Raw genomic sequence first — 27,905 nt, 5'->3', positions numbered from 1 at the left:
GTCATACTGTGATCATGAACTGATGAGGACTTAGTTCCTTGAAAGTGAAATTTCTTGTTTAGGTGGTGTGACTGATCACACAGGCTATCAGGGCTTGATGCCCTAGGTAAAAATAGAGAACATCAAAATGAAAAGAGTGAATTATGGAATCAGTAGGATTCTTTGGTTAAAACAACAAAAATAAACTTTGCCTAACTAGAAAATTTAAAAGGAGAGTTTGTTGGAAAGATTTGGTGGGTCGTGCTCACAAGAATCGAAGGGAAAGCTGAAAAATCTAGCTGAAGAGCCAGGCCCTCTGGCAAGGACTTGTAGATGGTTTCTTCTGGGTGCCACATCTTGATGAATGAGCAACATGCATTGTCAGTTTGCTTCACTTTCTAAAGGGTCATTTTTAAGGGATAGAACTTTTCAGTGATTGGACTTAGCATTTGGCTTAGGAGAGCAGGAACCTTGATGGACCACCCCACCAGTTAGTATCTCTAAGGAGATGCCTCTTAAATAAGACCCTGAAAACACTAACCAGAAAGGAAAAAAAACAACTGATGAATTAGATCAGATTAAATTTAAAATGCCTGTTAAGCAAAGCCATCAATAAGAAAGTTAAAGGCGGGGCTGGGGATGTGGCTCAAGCGGTAGCGTGCTTGCCTGGCATGCGTGCGGCCCGGGTTCGATCCTCAGCACCACATACAAACAAAGATGTTGTGTCCGCCGAGAACTAAGAAAAAATAAATGAATATTAAAAAATTCTCTCTCTCTCTCTCTCTTTCTGTCCCCCTCTCTCTCACTCTCTCTTAAAAAAAAAAAAAAAAAAAAAGAAAGAAAGAAAGAAAGTTAAAGGCAAGCCACAGCATAGGAGGAGATATTTACAGTAGATACTCTTAACAAATACTCATTTCCAGAATGTATAAAGAATTTCTATGAATCAGGTAGAACACAGCAGACACAGGACAAAAGTCATGAAAAGGCTCATCACAAAAACCTCTTCACAAAAATCTGTTCACAAAGGAGGCTATAAACATATGAAAAGTGCACAACTTCATTAGGCATTAGTGAAAGTCAATTAAATGCACCATATGACACACTACAGACCCTTCATCAGCTAAAATCAAAATGACAGGTAAAGATGTAGAGCCACCAGAATGCTGTGCTTCACTGAGTAGCAGTATAAATTAATGCTATTAATTTGAAAATGATGGCAGCTCAGTTCTGCTCCTGGGTATCCCAAATAAATGTGTACACACATGTACCAAAAGGCACATACAGGAATGTTCACAGAGATGCTAGCTATAATCACCAAATCCAGAAACTTCCAAATGACCTAAGTAATACAAGGGATAAATTACTTCACATTCCCACAATTGAATACAATACAGAAATGTAAATTAGCATACTGCATGCAACACCACAAATGAATCTCACAAATATCAAGAGAACAGACTGTATTATTACATTTATAAAAGTTCAAAAAACAGTGAACTAACAAGTGGTCTTAGGAGTCTGGACAATGATTACCCTGAGGGGAGGGACAGTTCATGAGTAGAATTGGACAAATGTAGTCTTCTACAGTGCTGGCTGTGTCCTGTCTTTTGATCTGTTGAATTTCCTAGTGTCTTCACATTGTCAAAATTCATTGAACTTTAAACACAAGATTTATGTTCTTTTCCATGTGCTTTATACTTTAATAAGAAGTTTACAGAAAGGGAAATAATGAGAGAAAGGCTAAAATAACAGTGGTTGGGTGTGAATCCTGACTCCATCCCTCCTTGTATGTGTGACACTGCGTAAGTTACTGAGCTTCTTTGTGCCTGTTTTTTCATCTGTTAAAGGGAGATAATGGGAATACTATCTCATAGGGTCACTGGAAGAATTAAATGAGAAAACACATGTACAGTGCTTAAAACAGTGTCTGGTATAAAGTAAGTAGAAAATAACTCTTAGGTAGAGTATTATTATATTGTGTCATAACTGCTCCATGTGAGAACTGCTTGGGGAATTAAGGAAATGCATGTTGAACATCCCTAATCTGAATATCTGAAAACTGAAATGCTCCAGAATCCAAAATTTTTTGAGCTGTCATGCACTCCTGCAATCCAAACTATTCAGGAGGCTAGGAGCAGAGGATTGCAAGGTTGAAGCCAGCCTCAGCAACTTAGTGAGACCCTGTCTTAAAATAAAAAGTAAAAAGGACTGGAGATGCAGTTCATGGGTAAAGTACCCTGTGTTCAATCCCCAGTATGAGGGGGAAGAAAAAAAGATTTTTTTGAGTACTGACATGACACCACAAGTGGAAAATTTCACAAATGACCTCATGTCCCAATTATTAAACATGCTGTATAAAATAATCTCTGGTTATATGTATAAGATATATGAATTTTGTGTTTAGACTTTGATCATACCCCCAAGATTCCTTGTTATGTGTATGCAGATATTCTAAAGTCTGAAAAAATACACAATATGAAACATTTCTGGGCCCAAGCATTTTAGATAAGGAATGCTCACCCTATATAAAACCCAGGCCTTAAGATTATAAGTAGAAAAAGAAATGTAAAAAGAACAAACAGTTGACTCTATAAGAGAATATCAGTAAATTCCAAATGAGTAATACAGATAAGAAAAACAAAAGAATTAAAGAGAAGAAGCAATTACCATAGGTTAGAGTGTTCTGGGCCAAGCTCACAGAGTTGTTAGAAGTCAAAATAGTGGTTCTTGGTGGGAGGAGTGGCTGGAAGGAAGTGCTTATCTGGGCTGGCTGTGTGAATGTGCTCAGTTGTAAACGTTCGTGGCACCATCCTCTTGGAACATGTACACCCTCCTCTGTGTGTATTCTTCCAGTAGATGAAGAGAGTGCTGGTCTATAACTTGGTTGATTTTTAACAGCAGACAAGTTACTTAAGCTCTCTGAATTTTATTTTCCTTACCTACAGGCTGTAAAACCTTCCATAAGGTTGTAAATAAATGTATTAATAAATACATTTATAAATCAATGTATGTTGAACACCTTGTTCAGGATGGGATGATGAAATATTTTATGCACCTGATCAGCAAACTGGGTTAGAGGGCAACAAGCAGAACCAGACTTTTCCTGTTAAGATTTGGAACTTCTATTTGGGGTTCATTGCTTTGTTTGAGGAATGACCTTTTGTGTTGTTATTGTGAATGGACTTGTCACAGTGTGTCATGTGGTGGTGCAGTGACTCAACCAATGGGGCAAAGGACATTTCTGCTTCTCCAAGCCATGGCTTGACACTTGTCCCCAACACCACCACTGTTGATTTCCTTTTCCTGTGTTTGCTAACAGTCACGCCTGCAAGTGAGCACAGCACCTGGTTTGGGTATGTACTAAATAAATATTTACTGAGTGCCTGTTAAGTGTCAGGTGCTCCCAAAGGACATATAATGAGGACTAAAAACAGGGTAAAAAGTGAAATAATCCAAACATTGAAGAATTTGCCTTCAAATAGCTTACAGTCTAGTAACAGGGTACACATGTTTCTTCTGAAAGCTACTTCCTTTCCTTTTCTTTTGCCTTATCCTCCACTGAGTATATATTACCTCATATTCTTATTCTAATTCATACTAATTCTGTGTGTTTCTGTGTCCCTGTGACATACACTCACACTCACTGAACTGCATTCCATATAAACAGGTTAAAAACCATTTAACATGGTATCTAGCCAACAAAAGCAATCAATTTATGTATATTTTCTCCTTACTCCCTATCTTCCTGCAAAACTACTGAAGACAGTGCATTATGTTAATTATAATTACAGAAACAACCATTGATTAGGTTCTGTTCTATCCATTGTACTCTGCCAGGCACTTGTCTGCGTTATCTATAACTGTCACAACATCTGCCCTCCTACAGGGCATAGTTATCCCATTTTATAGGTGAGGGACCTGAGGCTTAGAGAGTTTAATTCATTTTGCTAACAGACTATTCACCCACAGACTGTTTGTGGCACAGTGCAAGCCATCCCCCTCTCCATGTATCATGATCCTCATAGAGCTGATCAGAGTATTTGTTCTGATTAAACAATGTAATAATACCCTTCTGTGTCAGTTTGTCAGCCAAACAAAGCCTTGTAGATGGCAGAAGTTGACACCGTGGTCACTCTCTTATTTTAATGATTCTAGTTTGACTGTAAATGTCAGGAGTCTATCAACCTTACAAACAAATTCTGAGCTCTTATTTTAGAAATGCCTTCTTCATATTCAGCACTAACCTGGTACACCATCAGAAGGGATACTGAGCCTATGTCATTATCTATATTAAAATCTTGGATGCAGATAAGCCTCCAGTTTCTGCAGGAAGAGCCAGTGTATATTGAGAAAGTTCTGCCATTTCGGTCCTACCTTACTGGACTGTCTCAGATTAATTTAATGGTTATTACTAGTCTCTGTTCTAGAAACTTACAGACAGGTATCTGATGCAGATTAAGGTGAGCATTGCTTCGAGCTAGGCACAGAGCAAACAGCTGATAAGGTGCATGCTTCTGGATGGTTATTCACAAGAAGGCATAGACTAATGTGGCTACTGCTCTCACTGGTCTTAAGGTTGCATTCTGGCCTCTAACTTTCTCATGAACTACTCAGATTGAGACAACTAGTTCCTTCTTCCACAGGGTATGTGTTGGGGCTTAAGTCACATTCAAGTGAGGAGGGAGATCAAAAGTTAGCAAATCACCTTGAGTTTAAAATGTAGAATCATGGCTTTCAGCCTCAGAAACTTAATACTTTTGTTTTGAGAGGCTAAACTTTCTGAAAATTGACAGAAATTTACATTAGGAGATACTTGCTGTCAATATAACTAGTACCAGTTTTTTGTTCAAAAATAAAAAAGAATAACAAATTGACTTTCTTCTGCATGGTTTTAGATCTTTATAGGCATTTTTTTCCCAGCTTTCACAAGAACCTTTCAAGTCATTGGATAATTATTTGCATTTCACAAATGTGGACACTGAGCTGGCATTTCAACCAGGTATAAACCTTGAGCACTTTCCACAGTACCCAGTGCCTTCAGGTATTCTGTCTACCAAAATGAATTGTCAGCTCCTTTGCCAGTTTGGCTTCAGCTATCTGAGGCAAAATTATCAGTCATTTCCTTTTTTGAGTTCACATGGCAGTTTTTATATACCTTGTAAGAGCACTTCATGTTGTACTCTAATTGATTTAACTCTATTGATTATTTATTAGCCTGTGACCTCTGCTACACTCTGAATTTCTTAAAGGCAGTGTCAGTGTCACGTTCCTTGTTTACATATGGTATGTCAGTACTTGGCTGTGTTGCATAGTGGAAGGACTGAGACTGGGTTAAATATTGTGTCTATTTTTGGAAATTACATTCTTGGCAGAAGACACACTGCCTGGTAGCAAATAGTACATGTTCAACAAATATTGAGTGATTATAATCTTAGATATTATTTTTCCTCTGTGAATATTTTTATTATTAAAACTGAAAACAGTCTACTTTAAGGGTTGGTGTGAGATTAATGAATCAAACCACAGTAAATGATGTTGTAATAGAAACTTTTGTGATTCAGATAGTGGTTTTGAGATTCATCAGGTTGTTGCATGTATAAATAGTTCATTTATTTTTATTGCTATGGTAATATTCTATGATAAGAATCTGTTCTAATCTGCTTGCCCATTCTCCTACTAATATATATTTGGAGCATGTCCAGTTTTTCACTATTATGAATGAAGCTACTATGAACATTCTTGAGCAAGTCTCTTTGGGACATATTTTTTATTTTTTGTGCACAAACATAAGAGTAGAATGGCTGGGTTGAAAGGTAGATGAATGTTTACATTTATTAGAGGGTGCCTAATCATCTTTTAAAGTGAACTTACCATTCTGTACATTTACTAACAATGTATGAGAATTCTACTTGCTCCATATCTTTGTTTACATTTGATATTATGCTTTCTAATTTTAGCCATTTTAGGAAGTGCATAGGATCTCTTTATACCTTTATTTGTATTTACCTGTTGAGCTCTTTTTTTTTTTTTTTTTTAATATGCTCTCTGGCCTTCAGATAGCTTCTTTTTGTCCTTTAGTTGATTTGTGGAAGATTTTTTTTTTTTAATGCATTCTGGATACAAGTCTTTTTCATTGGCTTGCCTTTTAACTTTTTAAATATTGTCTTGATAATTTGATGAAGGGAAATTTATACTTTTTTGTCTTTTATGGTTGGTACTTATTGTATCCTAAGAAATTTTGCCTCCCATAAAGGTCATGAATATAATTTTCTGTCCTCCTCCTGCAGAAGCTTTCTGATTTTAGCTTTTTAATAGATCTCTGAGTCCTAAGAATAATTTTCACATATATAGAGAAAAAAATGGTTAAGATCTGTATTTTTTTTATATGGATATCCAGTTGCTCCAGCACTTCATTGAAAAGAATTTTTCCTTCCTCATTGATTTCATGACACCTTTATCAAAACTCAAGTGCTGTATATATATGATCTATTTCTAGACTCTTCATTCTTTTCCATAACTTGTTTTTCCTGTGATACTATTTAATTACTACAACTATATAGTAAATCTGGAAATTTGGTAAAGTAGGTCCACCAACATTTTTAATCTTCAAGAATGTCTTGCCAGGTGCAGTGGCACACCCCCTGTAATCCCACAGGCTCCAGAGGCTAAGGCAGTAGGAATGCAGGTTCAAAGCCAGTGCTGGCAACTCAGCAAGGTCCTAAGCAACTTAGCAAGAAAGACCATATCTTAAAATAAAAAAGTCAGGGGAAGTGGTTCAATGGTAAAGTGCCCCTGGGTTCAATCCCTGTACCAAAAAAAGGCCATTGTTAATGTTTTGATACCAAATTGTAAAATTGTATGAATTCTATACATTGGTTTCAGAAACTTTTTTATCTTAACAATATTGAGTTTTCAAATCCATGAATATGAAAGCTCTTCATTTACTTAGACCTTCTGTAATTTTTCTTGGTAATGTTTTATAGTTTTCAGTGTAAAGGTCTTATACATCTTTTATTTACTTTTATATGTTTGACATTTTGTTCTGTTATAAATCATATTTTTTAAATGTTTATTTTCATTTGTTAATATTTTAGTATAAAGTTAAGTTTCAAATAGTGACTTTGTATCTTGAGACCTTAATATATTTACTTATTAGTTTTATAATTTTATTAATATTTTTGGACTTGCTGAGCACACCGGTCTCCTGTGAACAAAGTTTTACCTCTTTCTTTTGCTTTTTATTCCTTTTCCTTGCCTTGTTGCAATGTCTAAGGACTCTCATACAACACTGAATACAAATTGTGAAGAACACATTCAATATTTAATCATGTTAGCTGGGGTTTATGTACATGCCTTTTATAAAACTGAGGAAATTCTCTTTCATTCTTAATATCTGAGAATTTTTATCATTAATAGGCATTAAATTTTATCAGATAACTTTTTCTCCATTGTAGGGGATGATCTTACAGTATGTTGATGTGCAACACATTCATTCTGTGTAATTTCCATATCGTGTTTCTATAACATTCTCAGGGGTGCAAAGGAATTGCCTTAAAGGCCAGAAGTTCAGGCATGTATTTTATTTTTTTTAATTTTTTTTTTATTTTTGAGTTGTAGTTGGACACAACACCTTTATTTCACTTATTTATTTTTATGTGGTGCTGAGGATCGAACCCAGGATCTCGCTCGTGTGGGGTGCTCTACCGCTGAGCCACAACCCAGCCCCCTCAGGCATGTATTTTAAAGAGACTACCATCATCTAGTACCATAAGCAGTTTGGTGTCACCTGAGCCCCGTGGGAGCCCTACAGGGAATTCGTGAATACTTTGAGCTATTGTTATTTTCAGCTTCTCCTTTATCAGCTTTGTTTATAGCCCAGATGTTTTTCATTTTGGTGGTAAAAGTACTTTTTATTTCTTTCCTATGTCCACATTTTCTAAATGTTCTTCAGTGTCATGGATTAATTGTATTGTTTTAAAGTTTAAAAACATCTATTTAATTAATTAGATTACAGATTAATAGACCTCAGATCCATTTCTAGCAAATCTTTCTAAAATTATTTTCGAGTCACCTGATTCTTTCATCATTGAATGCTAGAAGGTGCTCTGTCCCAATTACATCTTCCTCGGTGAAACTCTTAGTGCAGGTATGCTCAACAGACTTTTCTGTGGCTTCTCTTCTCTAGGAACTACGGTCCAGAGTAGTAAAATAAACAACAGAACATGCCTGTGTATAGTGTGATCAAGGTATAGATTAGGGACCTCAACCCTGCTTGAGAGTTTAGTGTAGGTCCAGGGTGACTTTGCTCAGAGGAAACTCTTCATAAGCTTGGCATTCAATTCTGGGGTTTTGTCTACCAGATGCAGTTGAGGCTTCAGAGACCTGATGTTGGAAGAACCCTCCCCTAGTCTGTACTGTGGATGGCACATGGAATAGGGACCACAGATAGGCTATTATTTCCATCTGCTTTGCTTTATTTTGGTGGAAGAGGAAGTTGTTATCTGGAGCACCACAAATCCTTGATAGTTATTTCCTCTTTCCATAAGAGAAGTGTCACTTGTCAGCTATCTGTTAAAGTAGGCTCCATCACTGGAGTTACAGAACCCTCCAAGCAGCTATTCTAAGTCACTGTCTTGTCAAAATAACCACTATTTCCCATTTTCCCCATCCCACCCCCATTACAGAATCCTGGATAGAGGGGATATTTTCTGTTCTTTCTCAATATTTCAGGTGCATAGCAATGCATGTCAGTTATCTGTATTTCTTTGCATTGATTGTTACATTTAGAAACTTATCCTAAGCAAAAAAAATGAAGTAAAACAAAACAAACAAAAAAAGACCTTCAAATGAATGAACAAGGGCCTGCTTATTTTTCATTGTAATAACGAAAGTAGCTTTGGTTGTAGAGCATGCATTATTTTACAAATGGCATTCATGTGTCCCCTTTGGTCTTCATAACCATTTTGTGGTATAGGAAAAATTATTATTCTCTTTAAAATGTGGAAACTGAGACTGAGTAATAGAGAAATTTGTTCACGCTCAGCCAGTTTGAATGACATTGAGCTGCAGACCCAATGCTGCAGTATACCAGAGTGCTCAAGACTGAGGTGTTGCAAACAGATATATTATACTCAGATGCTAGGTCCTCCACTTACTAGCTTTGTGACTTTGATCAATCACCTACCCACTATGCCTTAGTGTCCCCATTGTTAAAATAGGGCTAATGAATGATAGGACCTACTTCATTGAGGTGTTTTAGGATCAAGTGAGATTTTTTCGGCACAGCTCCAGACAGAGCACCTGGCAAACAGCAGTGGCATGGCTGAATATTGTGAGTAGGGTTGTCTTGGAGGTTTGGAGGCTTATCACTATTCCACCTATCTCTCCTACCCTGAGGTCTATACTTCAGAAGGCTCTAGAGTGCTCCAGGCATGCTCCAGAAGGTACCAGAGGCTCTAAAGATTAGAGAATCTAATCCCAAATTAAATTCTTTGAAAAAAACCTCACAGCACAAAAACCTCTTTCCCTGGTCAGTTTCCCCCTCCTTCTGAAATCATGTGTGTTTATCTCTTATATACCCCTTGATATTCTTAATTTAATTTTTAGTTTCTATTTATTTCTGTGTGTGTGTGTGTGTGTATGTGTCTGTGTGTGTGTCTCTGTGTGTGTGTATGGTGTTAGGAATTGAACCCAGGGTCTTGCACATACTAGGCAAACACACTACCACTGACTAAATCCCCAACCTGACACTCTAAATTTTAATCAGAAATCTTCACAAGATTTTTGATAGGGTAGTTCCATTCTTTCTTTCTAAATATTTTAGGAACTGTTTCTTCTTTGTTTGATAGCAGACTTCATCAAATTCATGCTAACTAGTGTCTGCTCTCGAAGAAAGTATAGAAATTCCCATGTTAGAGCTGGGGTTTAGCTCAGTAATACAGCACATGCTTAGCATGCACAAGACCCCGGGTGCAAGCCCCAGTACCAAAAAAAGAAAAAGAAATTCCCATGCCAAATAGTGTATGTTCTTGTAAAAGCATACCTCTGTATTTTGTGTTATGCATTCTAACTAAGGTTCTTACTTATTTGTACATTTATGTCCATGCTTGAATTCTCACATGCAGAGAATAGAAGGTGACATAACCACATCCACCAATCTGCTGTGTGTCTGGCTGCAAAGAAGGTTTCACCTGATCCCCTGGAAAGGCCCTCAACATAGGCTACAAAAGCTACTGTTTTTGAAGAGTAGAAGGAATCATGTTTGTCAACATTTCATGATGTATTACAGCTGGGCAAGAAGCTTTAGATTTGAAAATAGCAGCCCTGATCCCATTGCCTCATCTCTGTCTACTGAATTCTCTGACTTTAAATGTCAACAAGAATCAAATTTACTTTATGAATCAAATCATCATCATCAGTGATCCAGTATCACACTTTATTACTTCCCACATATCCTGAGTGTTCCCATGAAGATGGCCAAATACTGCATCTGCATACTAGGATTAATGTTTCAATACTATTCCCTCCAATTTTTTTCAGCAAATGTAATGCACAAACCAACAACTTGATTAGAAACTACCAACAGCTGCTTGTACTTGCTTTCTTCATACTTCTTGCTTTTAATGCTATTCCATGAAAATTCTCAATCTAGAATATTAAGCAAAAAATTTAGCTCTAAAACTCCTGATACAATAATCCCTATAAATATGTGTTTATGAATATGTACATACCAAGTAGACAGCTTGAAGGAAATATAATATGGTGACATGGATCATCACAGGATTTAGATGGCTTTAACTATCTATATGCCCTTCTGTCGCTTTACAATTTCTTCCTTACAAATCAAGAAATTTAACTTTGTGATATTTTGGAATTTGATGGCTGGAACATGTATAAAACCAATATGCTTTGAAATGGATTCACATATGAGTACATGAGATTCAATGTAATGAATCCCTTAGTTATTCCCACCTGAAGCAACAGACACTTAACCCTGTGGTCCTAGGGACAGATGGCATCTTAGTTTATTAGTAACAAAATACCTTAGACTGTTTAAGTTATAAACAACAGAAATTTATTTCTCACAGTTTTGGAGTCTGAGAAATCCAAATCAAGATACCTGCAGGTTCAGTGTCTGGTGAGGACCTGCTCTTCACTTCTAAGATGGAACCTTAGAAGTTTTGGTCCTTACATGGTAAAAAGGACAAAAGGGCAAAAGGGCCTACCTAGTTCCCCAAAGCCCTTTTATGAGGCCAATTCCTCACAACTTCATTGCCTCCAAAAAGGGGCCCACATCTAAATAATGTTATATTGGGTTTTAGATTCTAACCTACAAATTTCATATATATTCAAAATAAATATATATTTATATATATATTAAAATATATTCAAACCATTAGGAGATAGGCAGCAGGTAAATCATGTGGCTTCTGAAAGTTCAGGATGTATATAGACATAGATATAGATAGTGCCTTTCCTACTTTCCCTATTCTCTAGTTAGTTGATTTTATTCCCTTCCTCCGAAACACTTATGGTGTCCTGGAGACTATTGTAAAGGCCATGACCTCTTTAATCTGATATATAACTAAACCTCGCATCACAGACCCACAGTTGGTATAGACAAGTTTCAGTGTAAAATGTCTACAAATAAATCTTTATGCTAAGAGTACCTTCATATATCACTAAAATGTGTCCACTTAGTTCTAAACCACTCAAACAGAATGAGGAATATAGACTCATTTGGAACATAAAACTACTTCAGTATCTCAATAATAATTATAGACCTAACTATACGTTGATTGAGCACTGTTGAATGTTGAGATACATGTTCATGTGTTCTTTTATATTTCTTCCAAATAATTCTGTGGACTAGAGCAGAAATGATGATTATTCTATATTATAGTGAGGAAATTGGTACAAGGCTTTCAGTAGAGCTGAGACTAGACACAAAACCTTCTGTTCCATGGTTAATAATGCCAAGTATCTCTCTCCAAAGTCTTTTCCCACAGGCATGTGGATTCTAGAGAATTATTATATTCTATAATAATATCAAATACTATATAATGTTTGCTAAATACACATCATATACATGAACTCAGTTCTTATACCAACTTAAGAGAGAAATACTTTCATTATTTCCATTTTATAGTTGAGGAAACTGATGCCTGGTGCTTTTAAGTAACTTACTCAAGGTCACAGAGCTAGTGGGTAGAGTAGGCTGGATATAAATAAGAGTGGACTCTGTTCCTCCTGACTGCCTGGCCACACAGTCAGGTCCATCTGCTTCCCACATGTTTATACCATGACCCAGACCAGAGGTGACAGTTTTCTCAGTAAGAGTCCTATAACTCCTTCCCTCTAAACTTAAGAGTTTGAAATATTGCTTTTGTATTACTTAAGCAGAAATAACACTGTTCTATCTCCTTGTGGAAAGAATGAGAGAGAATAGAGAGGAACAATAAAACAAATATTTTTTTTTCTCAATGGTCATATACAGGATCTTTTTATCTATCTCTTGCCTGGTTGCTAAGGAGCTTGCAAGCAACAAAAGTCATTAACTTTAAGCAAAAGGAATTTATTCTAAGGACATGGTAGCTTGCAGAATCAAAAGAAAAGCTAAATACTCAGGCTTTGGGAAGTTGGTGTATCTGCTTTTACTGTGTTACAAACCATCCCAAAATTTAGTGGCTTGAGCAGACAATCATTAGTTTAGCTTCTGATTCTGTAAATCAGCAATCTGGATAGGACTTGAGCATCCCCAAACTGCACTAGGCTCAGCTGATCTCCTCAGGGACTCATTTATGGGTTTGCATTCAAGTTGCCTACTCAGCTACCATGTCTTGATTTTCTTCCATATGATCACTCATCCCCTGGAAGACCACTCACATGATAGTTTCAGGGTTCCGAGTGCATTTAAAAAAAGCAAACCCCAGTGCACAAGCACTTTTCAAATTTTTGCTTGCAATATATGAATTTCATCTTAACTAAAGCAAATCATATGATCAAAATCAGAGTCAGTGGGGGGGGGGGGACTGCCCGAAAGCACAGAAATGGAAGAATCTGTAGCCATTTTTAGTATCTCCAACACATGGCAGGAACCCAGGCAGCTTTAGCTCAAAGTAATATGAACTAATACGGGGCCTCTTTAGGGTTCCTCCATCTGAGTAACTTAGTTCCCACATTTCTCTTTCTTTGAATGAATCTATTCAAGATTTCCAAAGAGAATCTGACTTATTTTGATGGATCAAAGTCTTATGCATCATGGATGGGACACCATGGTTGACAATTCATGAAGACTTGATTGAGAAGGAAGAGTTCCCCAAAGGATAGTTAATGAAGCTGTAACCCAAAGTGGAGGGGAGGGATGCAGATCAAGCAATACAGTATTCCTTCCTTTCATTTCATTCTAATCATTTACTTAAGAGATACTTTCTATTATAGGCATAGGCATTCCCCCACCTTTCTTTTTTTTTTTTTTTTTTTTTTTTGGTGGGGGGGGAGTACCACTGAGCCACATTCCCAGCCCTTTAAAAAAAATTTTTTTTTTCATTTTGAAACAGGGTCTTGCTAAGTTACTTAGGCCTTAAGTTACTTAGGTTACTAAGTTGCTGAGGCTGGCTTTGAACTTGGGATTCTCCTGCCTCAGCCTCCTGAGCCAATAGCATTACAGGCAGGTGCTACTGCACCCAGCCTCTTCTTATATTGCTGTGTATTCACTGGACACTGTGTGTATACCCCCAAAAAGGATGTGAAAAACTGGTGTTCTGTTGTGAAGTCACATAATCCATATCCCCAACAGCAACCACAGTAGCTATTTGTTTAGGTCAGTTTCATAATTCTGGCTAATTAGAAGGTTGGTTTTAAAACTTTTTAGAAAACAAGTAAGAATAGTGATGAAGTCCACTTTAATTAGATTCCAGCAATAGGGAAGCCTGAATAGGCTGTTAGCATTGAGGGGTTTTTGTAGTGGTTGGGGGGGGATGGTATTTGATTCAATTACCTAATAATAGAAGAGTGAAGGAAATAAGAGATCTTTCTTATTGCAAAAATACTATTCTTATTATCAATTTATTTTTAAATTACAAGTATAATAGGCACTTTAGTTATTGTTATATAACATATTTAAAAGATGGGTTAGAAAGTGAACAAATTTTTTTTAGAAAGAGAGCAAAGGTAGAAGTTTCAAAATATTTTCTTCCCATATTCCAGTGGATCGTCCCACTGTCCAGACTACTAATTTATCTATCTATTTATTTGTTTATTTTTGTGTCAAGGATTGAACCCAGTGTTGCTTAACCACTGAGCCACATACCCAGCCCTTTTTATTTTGAGATATGGTCTTGCTAAGTTGATTTGGGCCTCACTAAGTTGCAGAGACTGGCTTTGAATTTACAATCCTTCTGCCTCGGCCTCCAGAGCCACTGGGATTATAGGCAGCACCACCATGCCCAGCCCTATTAAAATATCTTTTATCTACCCTTCTTACAAAGGCAACTCTAGTACCAAAGGGAAAATAGAAAGTTGGGTGTTTAGTCCTATCCAAAGTGTATCAGTGACTTAACAATTCCTTTATGGAATGGATTTTCATACTTCTTGTTATATTCACAGTGACGTTTCGAACGCATATGTCTATGTGCCTAAAGTTTGTCTCCCTCAAGCTTTTAAGGGTTCCTCTCTGCAATAATTATGGAAAGTCTTGGACTCACTGAATCATAACGTGAGGCAAACATATCATTTTCTTTCTTCATCCCCATTTCCCTTCTATTTGTCCTTCTTTCTTTCCTTCTTCCATGATCATATTGATAATAATATAACTTAAAGGCATTCTCCTTTCCCACTTCCTTCTCTCTGTTTTGCTTTCTTAAGAATTCTGAAGTAAGTGTGTGTGTGTGTGTGTGTGTGTGTGTGTGTGTGTGTTTTGTTTTGTTTTTGTTTCATTTTTAGTACTGGGGCTTGAACTCAGGGTTACTCAACTACTGAGCCACATCCTCAGCCCTATTTTGTATTTTATTTAGAGACAAGGTCTCACTGAGTTGCTTATGCTTAGCGCCTCATTTTTGCTGAGGCTGATCCCCCTGCCTCAGCCTCCCAAACTTCCGGGAACACAGGCATATACCACTGCTCCTGGCTCTTACTATAATAAGTAATATTTATTGAGCACTCTTAAACAATGTCCATTAATGACCTCATTGGACTTTAGAATAACCCTTGAAGTGTGAATAATGTTAGTTCCCTACAGAGTTGAGAAATACTGAAAATTAGGGAAGGTTAAATAATGTGCCCAAGAGCCCACAGTTTCCATGTGGCAGGTCTGGGCCTTTTTGACTCCAGAGCCCAAGCTTTGCCCTCTACTATCTGTAGTGGCCCAAACAGGCAGTGGAGGCCATCATGGGTTCAGGAGTCAATTGAATGTTAGCACAAGCTATGTTTAAGCTAGTCTTTCTCTTGTGAGCCTTGTGTCCATTCAGGAGACACTTCTGTATGTATGGTGAACAGTGCATGTAATAGCAAGTAAGGAAAATTGAAAGACTAACATCTGGAAATAGCTTTTTACTGTGTTTGCCCATGGATTACCTTATGAGGTCTTCAGAAAAATATGAGAGGTTCAGGAGTGCACCTAAATCTCTGCTGCTTGGAGAAATCTATTCTACTATGAATTAGTTGTTTTTCTAAGCTATTATCTTAAATTGATATGTTTATAGTTTTATGAACTGCATGTATCACTAGTCTGTAGAAATGTTTCCTTTGATCTGGGTAACTAAAAGAGAGTTGAACAAATTCTAAAATGAAATCAAATGACCAAATTCAAACTCAATTGAAAAGAAGTGGATTATTGCATACTCAAGCTAGTTGGTTATTTTGTTGTTATTGTTATTGCTGAAAAATCTACACAAAGAGAAATGAACTTTGATAATATAGGTGAAAGAATTTTTAGAGGTCCTTTCAGCTTACAGGAATTTGCCCCTAATCTTCCTATTGATAATCCCAATCAAACTTCTTGAATTTCTTCAAGAAACTATTTTATGGCTGAGAAAATAAATGGAAGACAGTCAGATTTGGTAGAGATTTAGTCAGAACATCTATTCCTGTCCTCATCCCCAACACACACGAGCACAGATTTGTAATAATATGTGAGAAGTCCCGACCATTCTCTGCCCTTACCACCCAGCCCCCTGATCAAATTTAAAGAATTAGCTTTGAAGCAGGAATTGGTGTCCAAATGATCAGACTTTGAATCTGATCTGCAGTAGAATGGCATGACTGTATAACTGCTCTAGAACTGTGAAGGGAAAGATACGTCTGTGTGTGCTTAAAAGTTAGCAGGGTGAGACTTGGAAGCAGGTGGGACTGGTGACTCCCAATTCCCACTCAAAGAATAAGTAGAGGGGCTAGGGTTGTGGCTTAGCAGTAGAGTGCTCGCCTTGCACATGCGAGACCCTGGGTTTGATCCTCAGCACCACATAAAAATAAATAAGTGAAATAAAGGTATTGTGTCCAACTACAACTAAAAAATAAATATTTAAAAAAAAAGAAGTAGAGGTGGGCCCATTCCCAGAGGCAGCTAGTCCATGGCTCACACTATAAAAGTAAGACTTCCAAGTTTTTATATAAAGAGAATGATGAATACCAGTTCTGCAGGGGCAGACACTGATTGATAGGACACTAGTGCTGGTTCAGTGTAAACCTGTCTATAAAAGAGAGCTGTGAGGGATCTAACAGAGACATTGGTGAGACAAACCTCTTGGTTAATTTCATTTGGCCAGCTTAACATCCTCTCTAAAGCATAGCTTGGTTTTCTGTTACTCACCAGCATATCAAGGATGATAATCAAGGATGATAATCAAGCTCCCGGATGTTCCTTTGTAAGTCCGGGTCTTTTTCTCTGTACCCTAACTACTGTAGTTAAGTGAGGTAAATATAGTGTGGTGTGTCTTTTCTTTCCTTAACACTTCCAGGATCTGGGAATCATCTTACAATTGCCTGAAACCTAATTTTACATTGTGGCCCAAGAGGGATGAGGCTCTTAGAAGTTGATATCCCTGACCAAATGAAACATCATAGTTCAATCCCTATTTACCCTACTTTAGGGTGTAGTTCTTCTCTGAAGTCCAGGAACTTGACTGTTCACCTAGCCTTCAGTGGTCCAGAGGTTCCTTGAAGCTTATATCCTGGGTCATTTCTGGGGTGAGTGAGACTTCTGTGGCAGAAGTGCTGGCAGTGAATGTCACCTGTCCTGGTTGCAGTAAGAGCCTGGGCACTGTAGTTCTACTATGCTTCTGGGGACTTGCCCTTGCTCCACCAGGAAGTACTTTTCCTGGGTCCCAGCCCTAGGACCTTCTGGTCTTGAGAACTGTGCTTAAATCAGTCAGGGTAGAGACCTCTTTTTTCCCTTGCTCCTACTATATGTTCTCCCTTACAGTGACTGCTGGATACTACTACTCTTTTTAAAAAAAAAAAAAAAAAACTCCTGAATCAAAAAGGGCTTTTCTACTTCTTTTCATACCATGGAAGAGTTTGATTGTCCTTCACTCCTTCAAGGATCCAAAGGCTCTTTTTTTTTTTTTTTTTTTTTTTTTTTGAGAGAGAGAGAATTTTTAATATTTATTTTTTAGTTTTCGGGGGACACAACATCTTTGTATGTGGTGCTGAGGATCGAACCTGGGCCGCACGCATGCCAGGCAAGCGCGCTACTGCTTGAGCCACATCCCCAGCCCCAGGCTCTTTGAGGCTTATGAATTTCCTGGGTTGTTGCTGGGTGTATGCCCAAATGGTTATCATACCCTCTGGCTCTCTTTTTTATCATAGTGCGAAGCATACTTTATACAAGTGAGAGGCTCCCTTGATAAGGTCCAGATGATTAACTCCCTCTCTTACCCATACACAGTTACACAGTAGGGGGTGACGTCTCCTAACCTTTTGCCCAAAATTTCTCTATATAAATAGATGTTAATCCTTGTTTAATTAATGTCTTTTCCCCATTGAACAAAGCTCCTTAGAAGTTGTGTATCAAGATAACTCTTACCAATCTCAAAGGTAATAGGAAAAATTAAACAGATTTTAGCTTAATGAATAAGCATTAAGGAGATAACTGAGTTAATGAAAATTAAAAGCAGGGCTTGATTTATAATCTCACCTTGGGCAGTTTTCTTAAAATCTCTAAACGTTAGTCTTCTCAGCAAAATGAAAGGTCAAGTTTTACTGTTTCTAAAATCTTTTTAAGTCCTAAAATTCTATGTTCCTCTTTTCGCTTTACAGATTACTCCATTAAATATTTAATGTGTGCTGTGTATCTGGGGCTGATTATACAGTTTTAAGTATGTTCTCCTATATAACAGCGACTGCTATTTCATGTTGAGAAACCTGTACTAATCTAATAACATTTGTTTATACCACTTCCAATAGATTTCAGCGACCATCTCTAAGTTTTCTGCATTTTTTGTTGCATTAATAAATTAGATTAACAAGTGGGGGAAAAGAAAATGTCAAAATTTTGCTATGTTCAAACTACAAAGACTACTAGCCTTTCTCACCCCATGGCCACCATAGTTCTTACTTGTCCTTCAGTTTGGGTGCCTTTGATTACCATTGTAATTTACTTCATTTTCTTATGATCTTTGGGAACTTAAGATAGATTGTAGTCTAACATTAAAAGAAGCAACCATTTCTCTTTAGTTTGCATCAGTGAAGACACTAGAAATGTCTTAGGTACTGGAAAATTTCCCTTTGATGGGTAATGAAAACCTAGTCTTTATACATGGCTTTGTTTGGCAGCAGCCCAACTCTTACTAAAAGCAATTTGGAGGTAACAAGTGGAAGGAATAGTAATTAAATAATGCTGGATTTTTGGTTTTGGTTTTATTTTAATAAGTCAATAAAATGGAATTATGGATAATAATTAACTTTGTATTTAAGATAATTAGCCTTGATTATAAATGTGCCAGTCTTTTATTCTCCCTCATTGTTTACCATACTGGCTACTCTAATTGTAATCATCTTAGGAAATATTTCACTGCTGCTTTCTTAAAATAGACAGTAGCTAAACTGTTTGTTTCCTTTCTTTAAGGTTAATTAGTAATAAAGGTACAATTTTAACTTTCTTTATTTTGTGAGCAACACAGCATTGTTTTAAATGCTTAAGATTTAAATGTTTAAAATTGTTTTTTAAAAGAAAGGATACTGATTTAAAATTTAAAAAATTTTGTTGGTACATTATGACTATACATCCTAGTGGGATTCATTATGCCATATTTATACATGCACATAACATAAAATGATCAATATCATTCTCTAGTACCTTCCTTTTCCCTCCCTAAACACCTCCCCTGATCCACTTGTGCTTACTCTGAGACATTTGTTTTCAACACAAAGCATTATGAAACATTATAGTCCAGTGCTTTCTAACACATATATGCTTTGTGTAATGAAATGTATTATTCTAGTAGTAGTAGTAGTAAGAGCAGCTCACATCTACTGAAATTTTATTATTTGCCTTTCAGGTATGATTTTGTATTTTCCTAAATTAGGAAAATATGAAATGGTAAAATCAGATGGCAAAACTGAGACAGAGAAATTAAAATCGTATCCAAAGTCATATATTAAGTAAATATTTTTTTTTCCTGTTTGTACTAGGGATAGAGTCCACAGGCACTTTACCATTAAGCTATATCCCTAGCTCTTTTTAAAAAATTTTTTGAGGCAAGATCTCCCTAAGTTGCAGTGACTGACCTTGAACTTGGAATCCTTCTGCCTCCACCTCCCAAAATGCTGGAATTATAGCCATGTGCTACCATGCCCAGCTATACAGCTAGTAAACTGCTAATACATGACTGAAATCAAGGCAATTCAGCTTCTAGGTTCTTGTTATTATTTACTCAAAAGTAAATACTTGACTCAAAAGTATAGCATGGTCAGCTTCCATGTGAATAAACATGCATCAAGAGCATTGTCTCACCAGGCACAGTAGGACATGCCTATAATCCCAGCTCCTGGGGAGGCTGAGGCAGGAGGATTGAAAATTTGAGGTCTGCCTCAGTAATTTAGCAAAACCCTTTTTCAAAAAACAAATTAAAAGGGCTGGAGATGTAGCTTATTGGTGGAGTTCACCTGGGTTTAATCCACAGAACCACAAACAAACAAACAGAAAAACAGGGGGGGTGGGCATTGTCTCTCAATGGCAACACAGGATCCCTAAGGGTATAACAATTTATAAAACAGTCTTTATTTTAGGTATATAATACCATACCTGGCTCAAATTCTCAGTTTCAGAAATTTGACCTGCAACCTCAAACTTTAGGTTGTTCACAGTTTTTTAGTGATCCAAATGTTACTTTGATAAATATCATCTATATACAGTGTTGCATTCTTTTTTATTTTCTTAAATTCCTATAAGATTCTTGAGTCACTGTTTTTGAAAACTTTAGACAAATTTTGGAATTGCCTTTCAGAAGAATGTAAATTTCTTCAACTGTCTAAATCTCTGATACTAGGACAATTGTATTTCATTGTTTCATAAGGTTAAATTCTTTTTCTCCTCTTAGTTATTAGATAGTTATATTTCTTTATGTAAATTATCTGTTCATTTTCCTTATCCTACTTATTTGTGAAGGTATATTCATTTTTATTAAGGACACACACTCATTATATATTATGGTCATGAATTTTTTATCACACATAATGCAAATATTTACCAACAGAAGTTTTACATACAGATAAATTATCTATTTATATGTAAAAGTCCAAAGAATATTCTCTAATAAAAAGGGACTCAAGAAATATAATTCAGTCTTTGTAAAAGCAATCAAAGCTGTCTCTCAGTCAAGTGAAAAATGGAGCAAAATTAAGTCACAGTAGAGAAATCAGTGTCAATAAGGGATGATTTTTGAAATTAACTCTTGGCAGTCTTTGGTTGCACCTCAAGAAATGCTTTATTTTATGTGAACCAAAACGATTCCTGCTTTTCATCTATATAAGTATGTAATGTTATTGAGAATTTTTTTCTTTAAATGTGATGTTGTGAAAAAGCAAATTCTTGATTTCTTTCTTTCTTTTTTTTTTTTCTTTTCTCTTTCTTTCTTTCTTTCTTTCCTTTTTGGAGTTACTGAGGATTGAACCCAAGGTGCTCTACCACTGAGCTCCATCCCCAGTCCTTTATTTTTTATTTTGAGACAGGGTTTTACTAAGTTGCTGAGGCTGGCCTTGAACTTGGGATCCTATTGCCTTAGCCTCCCATGTTCCTTGGATTTTAGGCATGCAACACCATGCCTGGCTCAAATTCTCAATTTCAGAAATTTGACCTATGTTTCACTCCTAACTAAAAGATAGGTTTTTAAAACCATTGTAATTATGGAACATGAAACGGCCAAAGGAGAGAAAAAAACTTTCCAATGTTTTTCAATGGCCATCAAAGAGAAAATAAAATCTCTAGAAATTAATTTAATTCAAAAAAGTCCTTTATAATTTAAAGACATTTCATTTATGAGTCTAATGCATCAAAAAAGTCTAGAACTTGATGTGATTTTAAATAACTTGATTTGAAAGGAAATTTATTGTAAGAAAATAATATTTAAGTAGAGACAGTGACCTCCCCCCCCCTTTTTTTTGGCTCAGAAGGAGATGAGAAATGCCATTTCAGGGACAAGATTACCAGCACAGGGGGAACCCTTTGGCAGGAGGATAAATGGCTTTGGCAGAAGGCCGCCCTCCCAAAGAAAAAGACTTCAGCTTATTCTAAACCAGGGTGTGGTGATGCATTCCAGGCACAGGCAATACCCCTGCTAGTGAGGTGGGCCAGGCAGGTGCTGCTTGGAAATACAAGCAGAATTTAAAAATTCTCTCTCCTTTGTGGTGGAAACACAAACTTCTGGAAGTTTGCAGAGCTGCCTCATTAGAAACGGTGAGTTTTGAGATCCACCCCTTACCTAGTTCTCTAGGGAGGATGAGTTACTTTTCCTAGGAAGTAATTATGTTAGTAAAATATTACTAAGGCTTACAATGTTTTCCTTAGCCTCCATTACAAAATAAGTTATTAATAATATTAATAATCAATAAACACATTAAATGTAAATACTATAAACCCAGGTTATTTTTTGATACTTTCCCTTCATTTGCCAAAAAATAAACCATTTGTACATCCACAAAACTGAATTTGAAGGAGATTCTCATCTTTAATTTTAAAATGCTTTGAAATCCTTTTGTAGTGCTGCACGTACAGAAAATACCATGCGCTCATTGTATGGAATAGGTGTGGTTTATGTGTATGCATATTTATGTATTCAGCCTGCCTTTTCTAAATGACATTTCTAATTAAGGAAATTGCTATCTGTTTGAATACAGTTCTGGCAGGATGGTGACAAGCCAGCCATCCCATCCATGTGTAATTACATGTGCAATTATGTGTGGTGTTGCTGATTTGGAGTGCTTGGATGTGATATGCATAAAGTCTTAGCAAGGCCATCAGAAATCCCAATCTTTGTATATCCTTTTCCCTTTGATTCTGAATGAATAGCAATAGAAATAGTGGGTGGGGTGGTGGCAGAGATCCCTATACACATTCCTCCAGATATGGAAAATGAAAGAGCTACTCCAAAGCAAAGTTTCTTTTTACATTAAATCAACAAACCTTTACTGAGTATTTGCTACATGCCAGATGTTCATCAAAATCAGCTCCTCTTGCTAAAGGTCTTGTTGTTCTCCTCCCTTCCCACAATCTCTGCAGACACAGTCCTTATTGTGTTAAGGTCTGGATCATTGCCTCATTAAGACTCCCTGCCCTGTGTACCCCCATCCTTGAGGGACTTGCTAGGTGGAGCTTTATTGGTAATAAACTGCTTATCATCCAATAAATAAGCCCCAAGATGGACATTTTAGAGAAAAAAAGAAGAGATTATATTATGAATATTTCTTATTCATTATAACCTGTGAAAATTTTAATGACTAGGTATTTATTATTCTATGTGTGCCTCAATTTCTTAATGTTCATCCCGCTTGTTGGATGTTTAAAATCTTTCCTTTTATTTCTTCCTAATAATGATAAAATGGACATCTCTGTTCTTCAAACTTGATTCCCAACCTGATTTATTTCTTAAGGGTAGAATTACTAAGTCATAGTTTATGAACATTTCTAAGATCCTTAATTATCTCACCAGACTACTTTTCAGTGTGTGTGTTGAAATTTAGTCTCATTGGATGTGTATTTGGTGTTCCTCTCATGCCACCCTAACCCTCATTGAAAAATGAAAACTTTGAAAATCTTCACTGATTATTTTTTGTTTAATTTTTGTTTTTCTTATTACTAGTGAGACAATATTTTTCATGTGCTTATTAGACATTTTTAACTTCTCTTTCATGAATTCTATGTTTATGTCATTTGCCCATATTTCTATTGGAGTTTGTGTTTTTCTTATTCAGTTGTATGAACTTACTACATACATATTGATGATGTTAACATTTTGTCTTTTTTATCATATTTGGGCTAGAATTCTTCCAAGTATATTATTTGTAGTCATATTATCACTGACAGAAATGAACTTTTTTTAAAAAAATGAGGTCAGTTTATATTGTTTTGTAGAGAAGGTAGTTTTCAATGCTTAAAAATTAAGAATATACACCTTAGAGATAAGTGTAGAAAACATCTATTTCAGAGCTTGGTCCTACCAGTTAATGCTTCTGATATTACCAATATTTTCTTAACTTCATGTAAGGTGGTGTGCTCATTACAAAATTATGAGACCAAGCATTTGAGACAAGGTATTGAGCTGCTTTTGAACTGACTAGATTCAAGATAAAATTCTAGCATTCCCTCCTTCACCTGCTTCAATTTTCTATAACTCCACAGGACCTGAATGGCAGCCCTCATATGGTCTCTTTTTCCTTTTAGATAATTCTTCCTTACTTCAGGAAGATGAGGAGGTAGAGATGGAGGCCATCAGTTGGGAAACCAGCAGTCCAGCTATGAACGGGCACCCTACCCCTCCAGTGACCTCTGCTCGTTTCCCCAGCTGGGTCACTTTTGATGACAATGAAATTAGCCTCCCTTCTCTACCAGTCACCTCTCCTCTGAAGCCAGATATACCATCTATTACATCTGTGGGCCCAGATGCACCTTTTAACTCCACTGGGTCAGTTAAGAGGGATCGTCCCAAGAGCACTTTGATGAACTTTTCCAAACTTCAGAAGTTAGACATTTCCTCCTTAAACCGTCCACCTTTCATACCTGAGGCACCACCTTGGAGGGCAACCAATCCTTTCTTGAATGAGACTTTACAGGATATACAGCCCTCTCCTATCAACCCTTTCAGTGCTTTCTTTGAGGAACAGGAGAGGCGTTCCCAAAACAGTTCCATTTCCAGTACCACAGGCAAAAGCCAAAGAGATTCACTCATCGTCATCTACCAGGATGCCATCAGTTTTGATGATTCAAGCAAAAGTCAGTCACACTCTGATGCCGTTGAAAAACTTAAACAGCTCCACATCGATGATCCTGATCATTTTGGCAGCACAACACTACCTGATGATGACCCAGTAGCCTGGATTGAGCTAGATGCTCACCCACCTGGGCCAACTCTGTCCCAGCCCAGGGATGGGTGGCCAATGATGCTGAGGATCCCGGAGAAGAAAAATATCATGTCCTCCAGGCACTGGGGACCAATCTACATCAAACTAACGGAGAGTGGTTACCTGCAGCTCTACTATGAGCAGGGCCTAGAGAAACCATTCCGTGAGTTCAAGTTGGAGATGTACCATGAGGTTTCCGAACCCCGGCTTCAAAACTATGATGAGAATGGTAGGATCCACAGCCTACGTATTGACCGAGTCAGCTACAAGGAAAAGAAGAAATACCAACCCAAACCTGCTGTGGCTCACACAGCAGAGAGGGAACAAGTGATTAAGCTGGGTACCACCAGTTATGATGATTTCCTGAGCTTCATCCGTGCGGTTCAGGACCGTCTCATGGATCTGCCGGTGTTATCAATGGACCTGAGCACAGTTGGTCTGAACTACCTCGAAGAGGAGATCACAGTGGATGTCAAAGACGAATTCTCTGGCATTGTGAGCAAAGGAGACAACCAGATTCTCCAGCACCACATCTTAACACGAATCCACATTTTGAGTTTTCTCTCTGGGCTTGCGGAGTGCCGCTTGGGCCTCAATGACGTCCTTGTGAAAGGAAATGAAATCGTTTCCCGGCAGGACATCATGCCCACCACGACCACAAAGTGGATTAAGCTCCATGAATGCCGTTTTCATGGGTGTGTAGATGAGGATGTGTTCAGTAGCTCTCGGGTTATTCTCTTCAACCCTTTGGATGCGTGCCGGTTTGAACTCATGCGGTTCAGGACAGTGTTTGCAGAGAAGTCCTTGCCTTTCATGCTCAGGACCGCAGCCAGTATCAATGGGGCAGAGGTGGAGGTGCAAAGCTGGCTGAGGATGTCATCCGGTTTCTCCTCTAACCGTGACCCTCTCACCCAGGTTCCCTGCGAGAATGTAATGGTGCGTTACCCAGTGCCCAGTGAGTGGGTGAAAAACTTCCGCAGGGAAAGTGTCCTTGGGGAAAAGTCTCTGAAAGCCAAAGTGAATCGGGGGGCAAGTTTTGGCTCCACTAGTGTCTCTGGTTCTGAGCCCGTCATGAGAGTAACACTGGGAACTGCCAAGTATGAGCATGCCTTCAACGCCATCGTGTGGAGAATAAACCGGCTGCCTGACAAAAACTCAGGTAGGTCAGGGTTTCTCTTCTGTAGAAATGCCCATATGCTCCCTGAAAGCTGGGATCACCTTCCATATCTTCTTCCTGTATCAAGTGCTTGCTTTTGTTGTGTGGTGGGAATGGTAATGGATGGGGAGGGGCACCAGAATAATTGAAATATTTGTGCAAAGTAACAAACATGGTGACCTAGTTCACTCCATCTTTTCAGCTCCTTGTTATCATAAATCTTCCATAAAAATATGTATTACTCTGCTCAGCTAAGCCGATAAGCAGCTTTCCAAGGAAGCTTCTGAATGTTTATTCTTTTGGGACTCATTAAAGTATTAACTGTGGTGTTAAAAGCAGTCCATTTCCAGATCCTACCTTGGAAGGCTTCTGGGTTCTAAAGAGGCTTCTTTCTAGCTGTGCCCTGGATGTAGGTGAAAGGGCCAGTTTGTGGCCAATCATAATTACACATGAAAAGTTAAATTTTTGAGCTTCACTCTGTGAAGCCTGTCAGTCAAAATATCTCAAAGTTTGGCTCTGGGACTTTGGGATGGGCAAGAAGGGAAGTGGGCTTCCAATCAGACTGATGATCCAGCCAGAGCATGAAGGTCAAAATGGTCCAAATTTCATCAGGCACGAAGTAAATCAAGGAATGTTTTATTTAAACAAACAGAAAGCATACCAACCCTAGCTGGCCTGCTCCCAGCTGTAGGGGATGCTCTTGTGCTTGATTGAGCCCAGAAGGCAATTACTTTCCTTGTTGGTCCAGAGAGATTTAGTGACATGACAAAACAAGGCAGCAATCAAACCAGCTCTAATAGCTTTCTTTCTTAGAGTAGGCCTGGGTGACCCCAGTGGCTGGAACAAGCTCATGATCCCATGAGCCTTCAAACCATTCTCTTCTTGTCTATAATAAATTGTACTCATCTGTTAACAAAAGTGAATTTGCTAGTGGAGCAAAAAGAATAAGCTTTGGGAAAACTCCTGATTGATATGTGTAGCTATGCTTTCATCCATTTTCACAATTAACTCCTAACTGTGTATTCAGAGTATTCCTCTCCTGGTCAGCAGGTGGAGTGGCTATGTTACCATATCCTAGGTGCAATATGACATGATAGCAAGAAGCAGTACTGTCTGGAAACTCCCCAGGCAGCCCAGAGAGCTGGTGCACACCAGGCACTCTGTGTCAGACACTGGGTGTAGCAGTGCAATCTGATGAGACAATAGGGCCTCTGTTGTTTGAGGCTGGGTTTGCTACCCTCTATTCCTAAATTGACAGAATTTCTAAAACAAAGTCTTCCTCTCTGTGCTTGCTTCTTCACTTCTTTTGAAGTCAACACTGTGTTCTCCTGGTGAATACTCTGCAATTTCTATGTCAGCTGTAGACTTTCCAGGGAAGTAAAAACACTGAATCCCTCCATGCCACAAAAGCCCTGGGGAAGAGAGCACTGTGGAATTACTGCACTTCCAAGCTGGAAGGGACCATGGGGAACTCAGCCAAACCTCTTCATTCTACAGATGAGAAATTAAGGCCCTGGAGGTGATGTGACTCATCTAAAGTCTCACAACCACATCCAGGGCTCTTTTGTCAATACCACAGTCCCCACTTACATGGCAATAGATGAAGCCAAACAGACACAAACTTGAAATAATTTCTGTTACAAGAACAGAGATTTGCAGTTTTCTCAATGCATACAAGCATATCTCAAAGTGATTTAAAATATTTAAAAGTATTGTATAAGGGTTTTTATTATAAGCAACAAACACTGACCTTCAGAGAAGGAGAGGGAGGGAGGAATGAAAGAAATAAGGAAGGAAGGAAGAAAAGAAAGAGACAGACTGGATGAATATGAATAGTTCAGAGAACTGAAGAAAAGTTTGAACAGACATCAGAAAAGGCAGCTCTGGAATAGCCCTCGTAACTAGTGGATTTCTCCTCAGGGTGCAGCCACTGGGACAAATGGTCACCACCATTTTCTGTCTCATTGCCAAGTGGATCCAGGCGAGGCGTGCCCAGAGCATTTTGACTCATCTAAGCATCAAGCTGATATTCAGCAGCAGGGAAGATTATTTCTCAAAAGAAGAGAAAAAAAAAAAAAAAAAGATTGCTACCAGAAAAAGGTGGAAATGGACACAGGACAGGGACAAAGCAATATAGGTCTTCAGCAAACATTTTTCTTAATGCTTCCCAGTGGAAAATATTCAGTACCTCAAGGCCAAGTAAATGCAACAAGTATGT

At 37.7% G+C, this 27,905-nt stretch overlaps 1 protein-coding gene and 1 pseudogene across 15 annotated transcripts in view; both read left to right on the top strand.

Moving 5' to 3' along the window:
- LOC308648301 (high mobility group protein B1-like) overlaps nucleotides 1-27,905 on the top strand; it is a 311,195-nt pseudogene that overhangs the window by 262,547 nt on the left and 20,743 nt on the right. The gene's annotated exons all lie outside the window — the stretch shown is intronic.
- The window catches only part of STON2 (stonin 2), a 1,178,066-nt gene that overhangs the window by 1,141,747 nt on the left and 8,414 nt on the right, over nucleotides 1-27,905 (top strand). For all 14 annotated transcript variants that reach the window (XM_081291512.1, XM_081291508.1, XM_081291506.1 and 11 more), the window contains one exon: nucleotides 23,855-25,690. In XM_081291512.1, coding sequence (XP_081147638.1) covers nucleotides 23,855-25,690 — 1,836 coding nt within the window. The remainder of the gene's footprint in view (nucleotides 1-23,854; nucleotides 25,691-27,905) is intronic.

This window comes from Spermophilus citellus (genome assembly GCF_964194105.1).
Source record: "Spermophilus citellus genome assembly, chromosome: 4".
NCBI lineage: Eukaryota > Metazoa > Chordata > Mammalia > Rodentia > Sciuridae > Spermophilus > Spermophilus citellus.
This window is presented reverse-complemented; position numbering and strand designations above follow the sequence as displayed.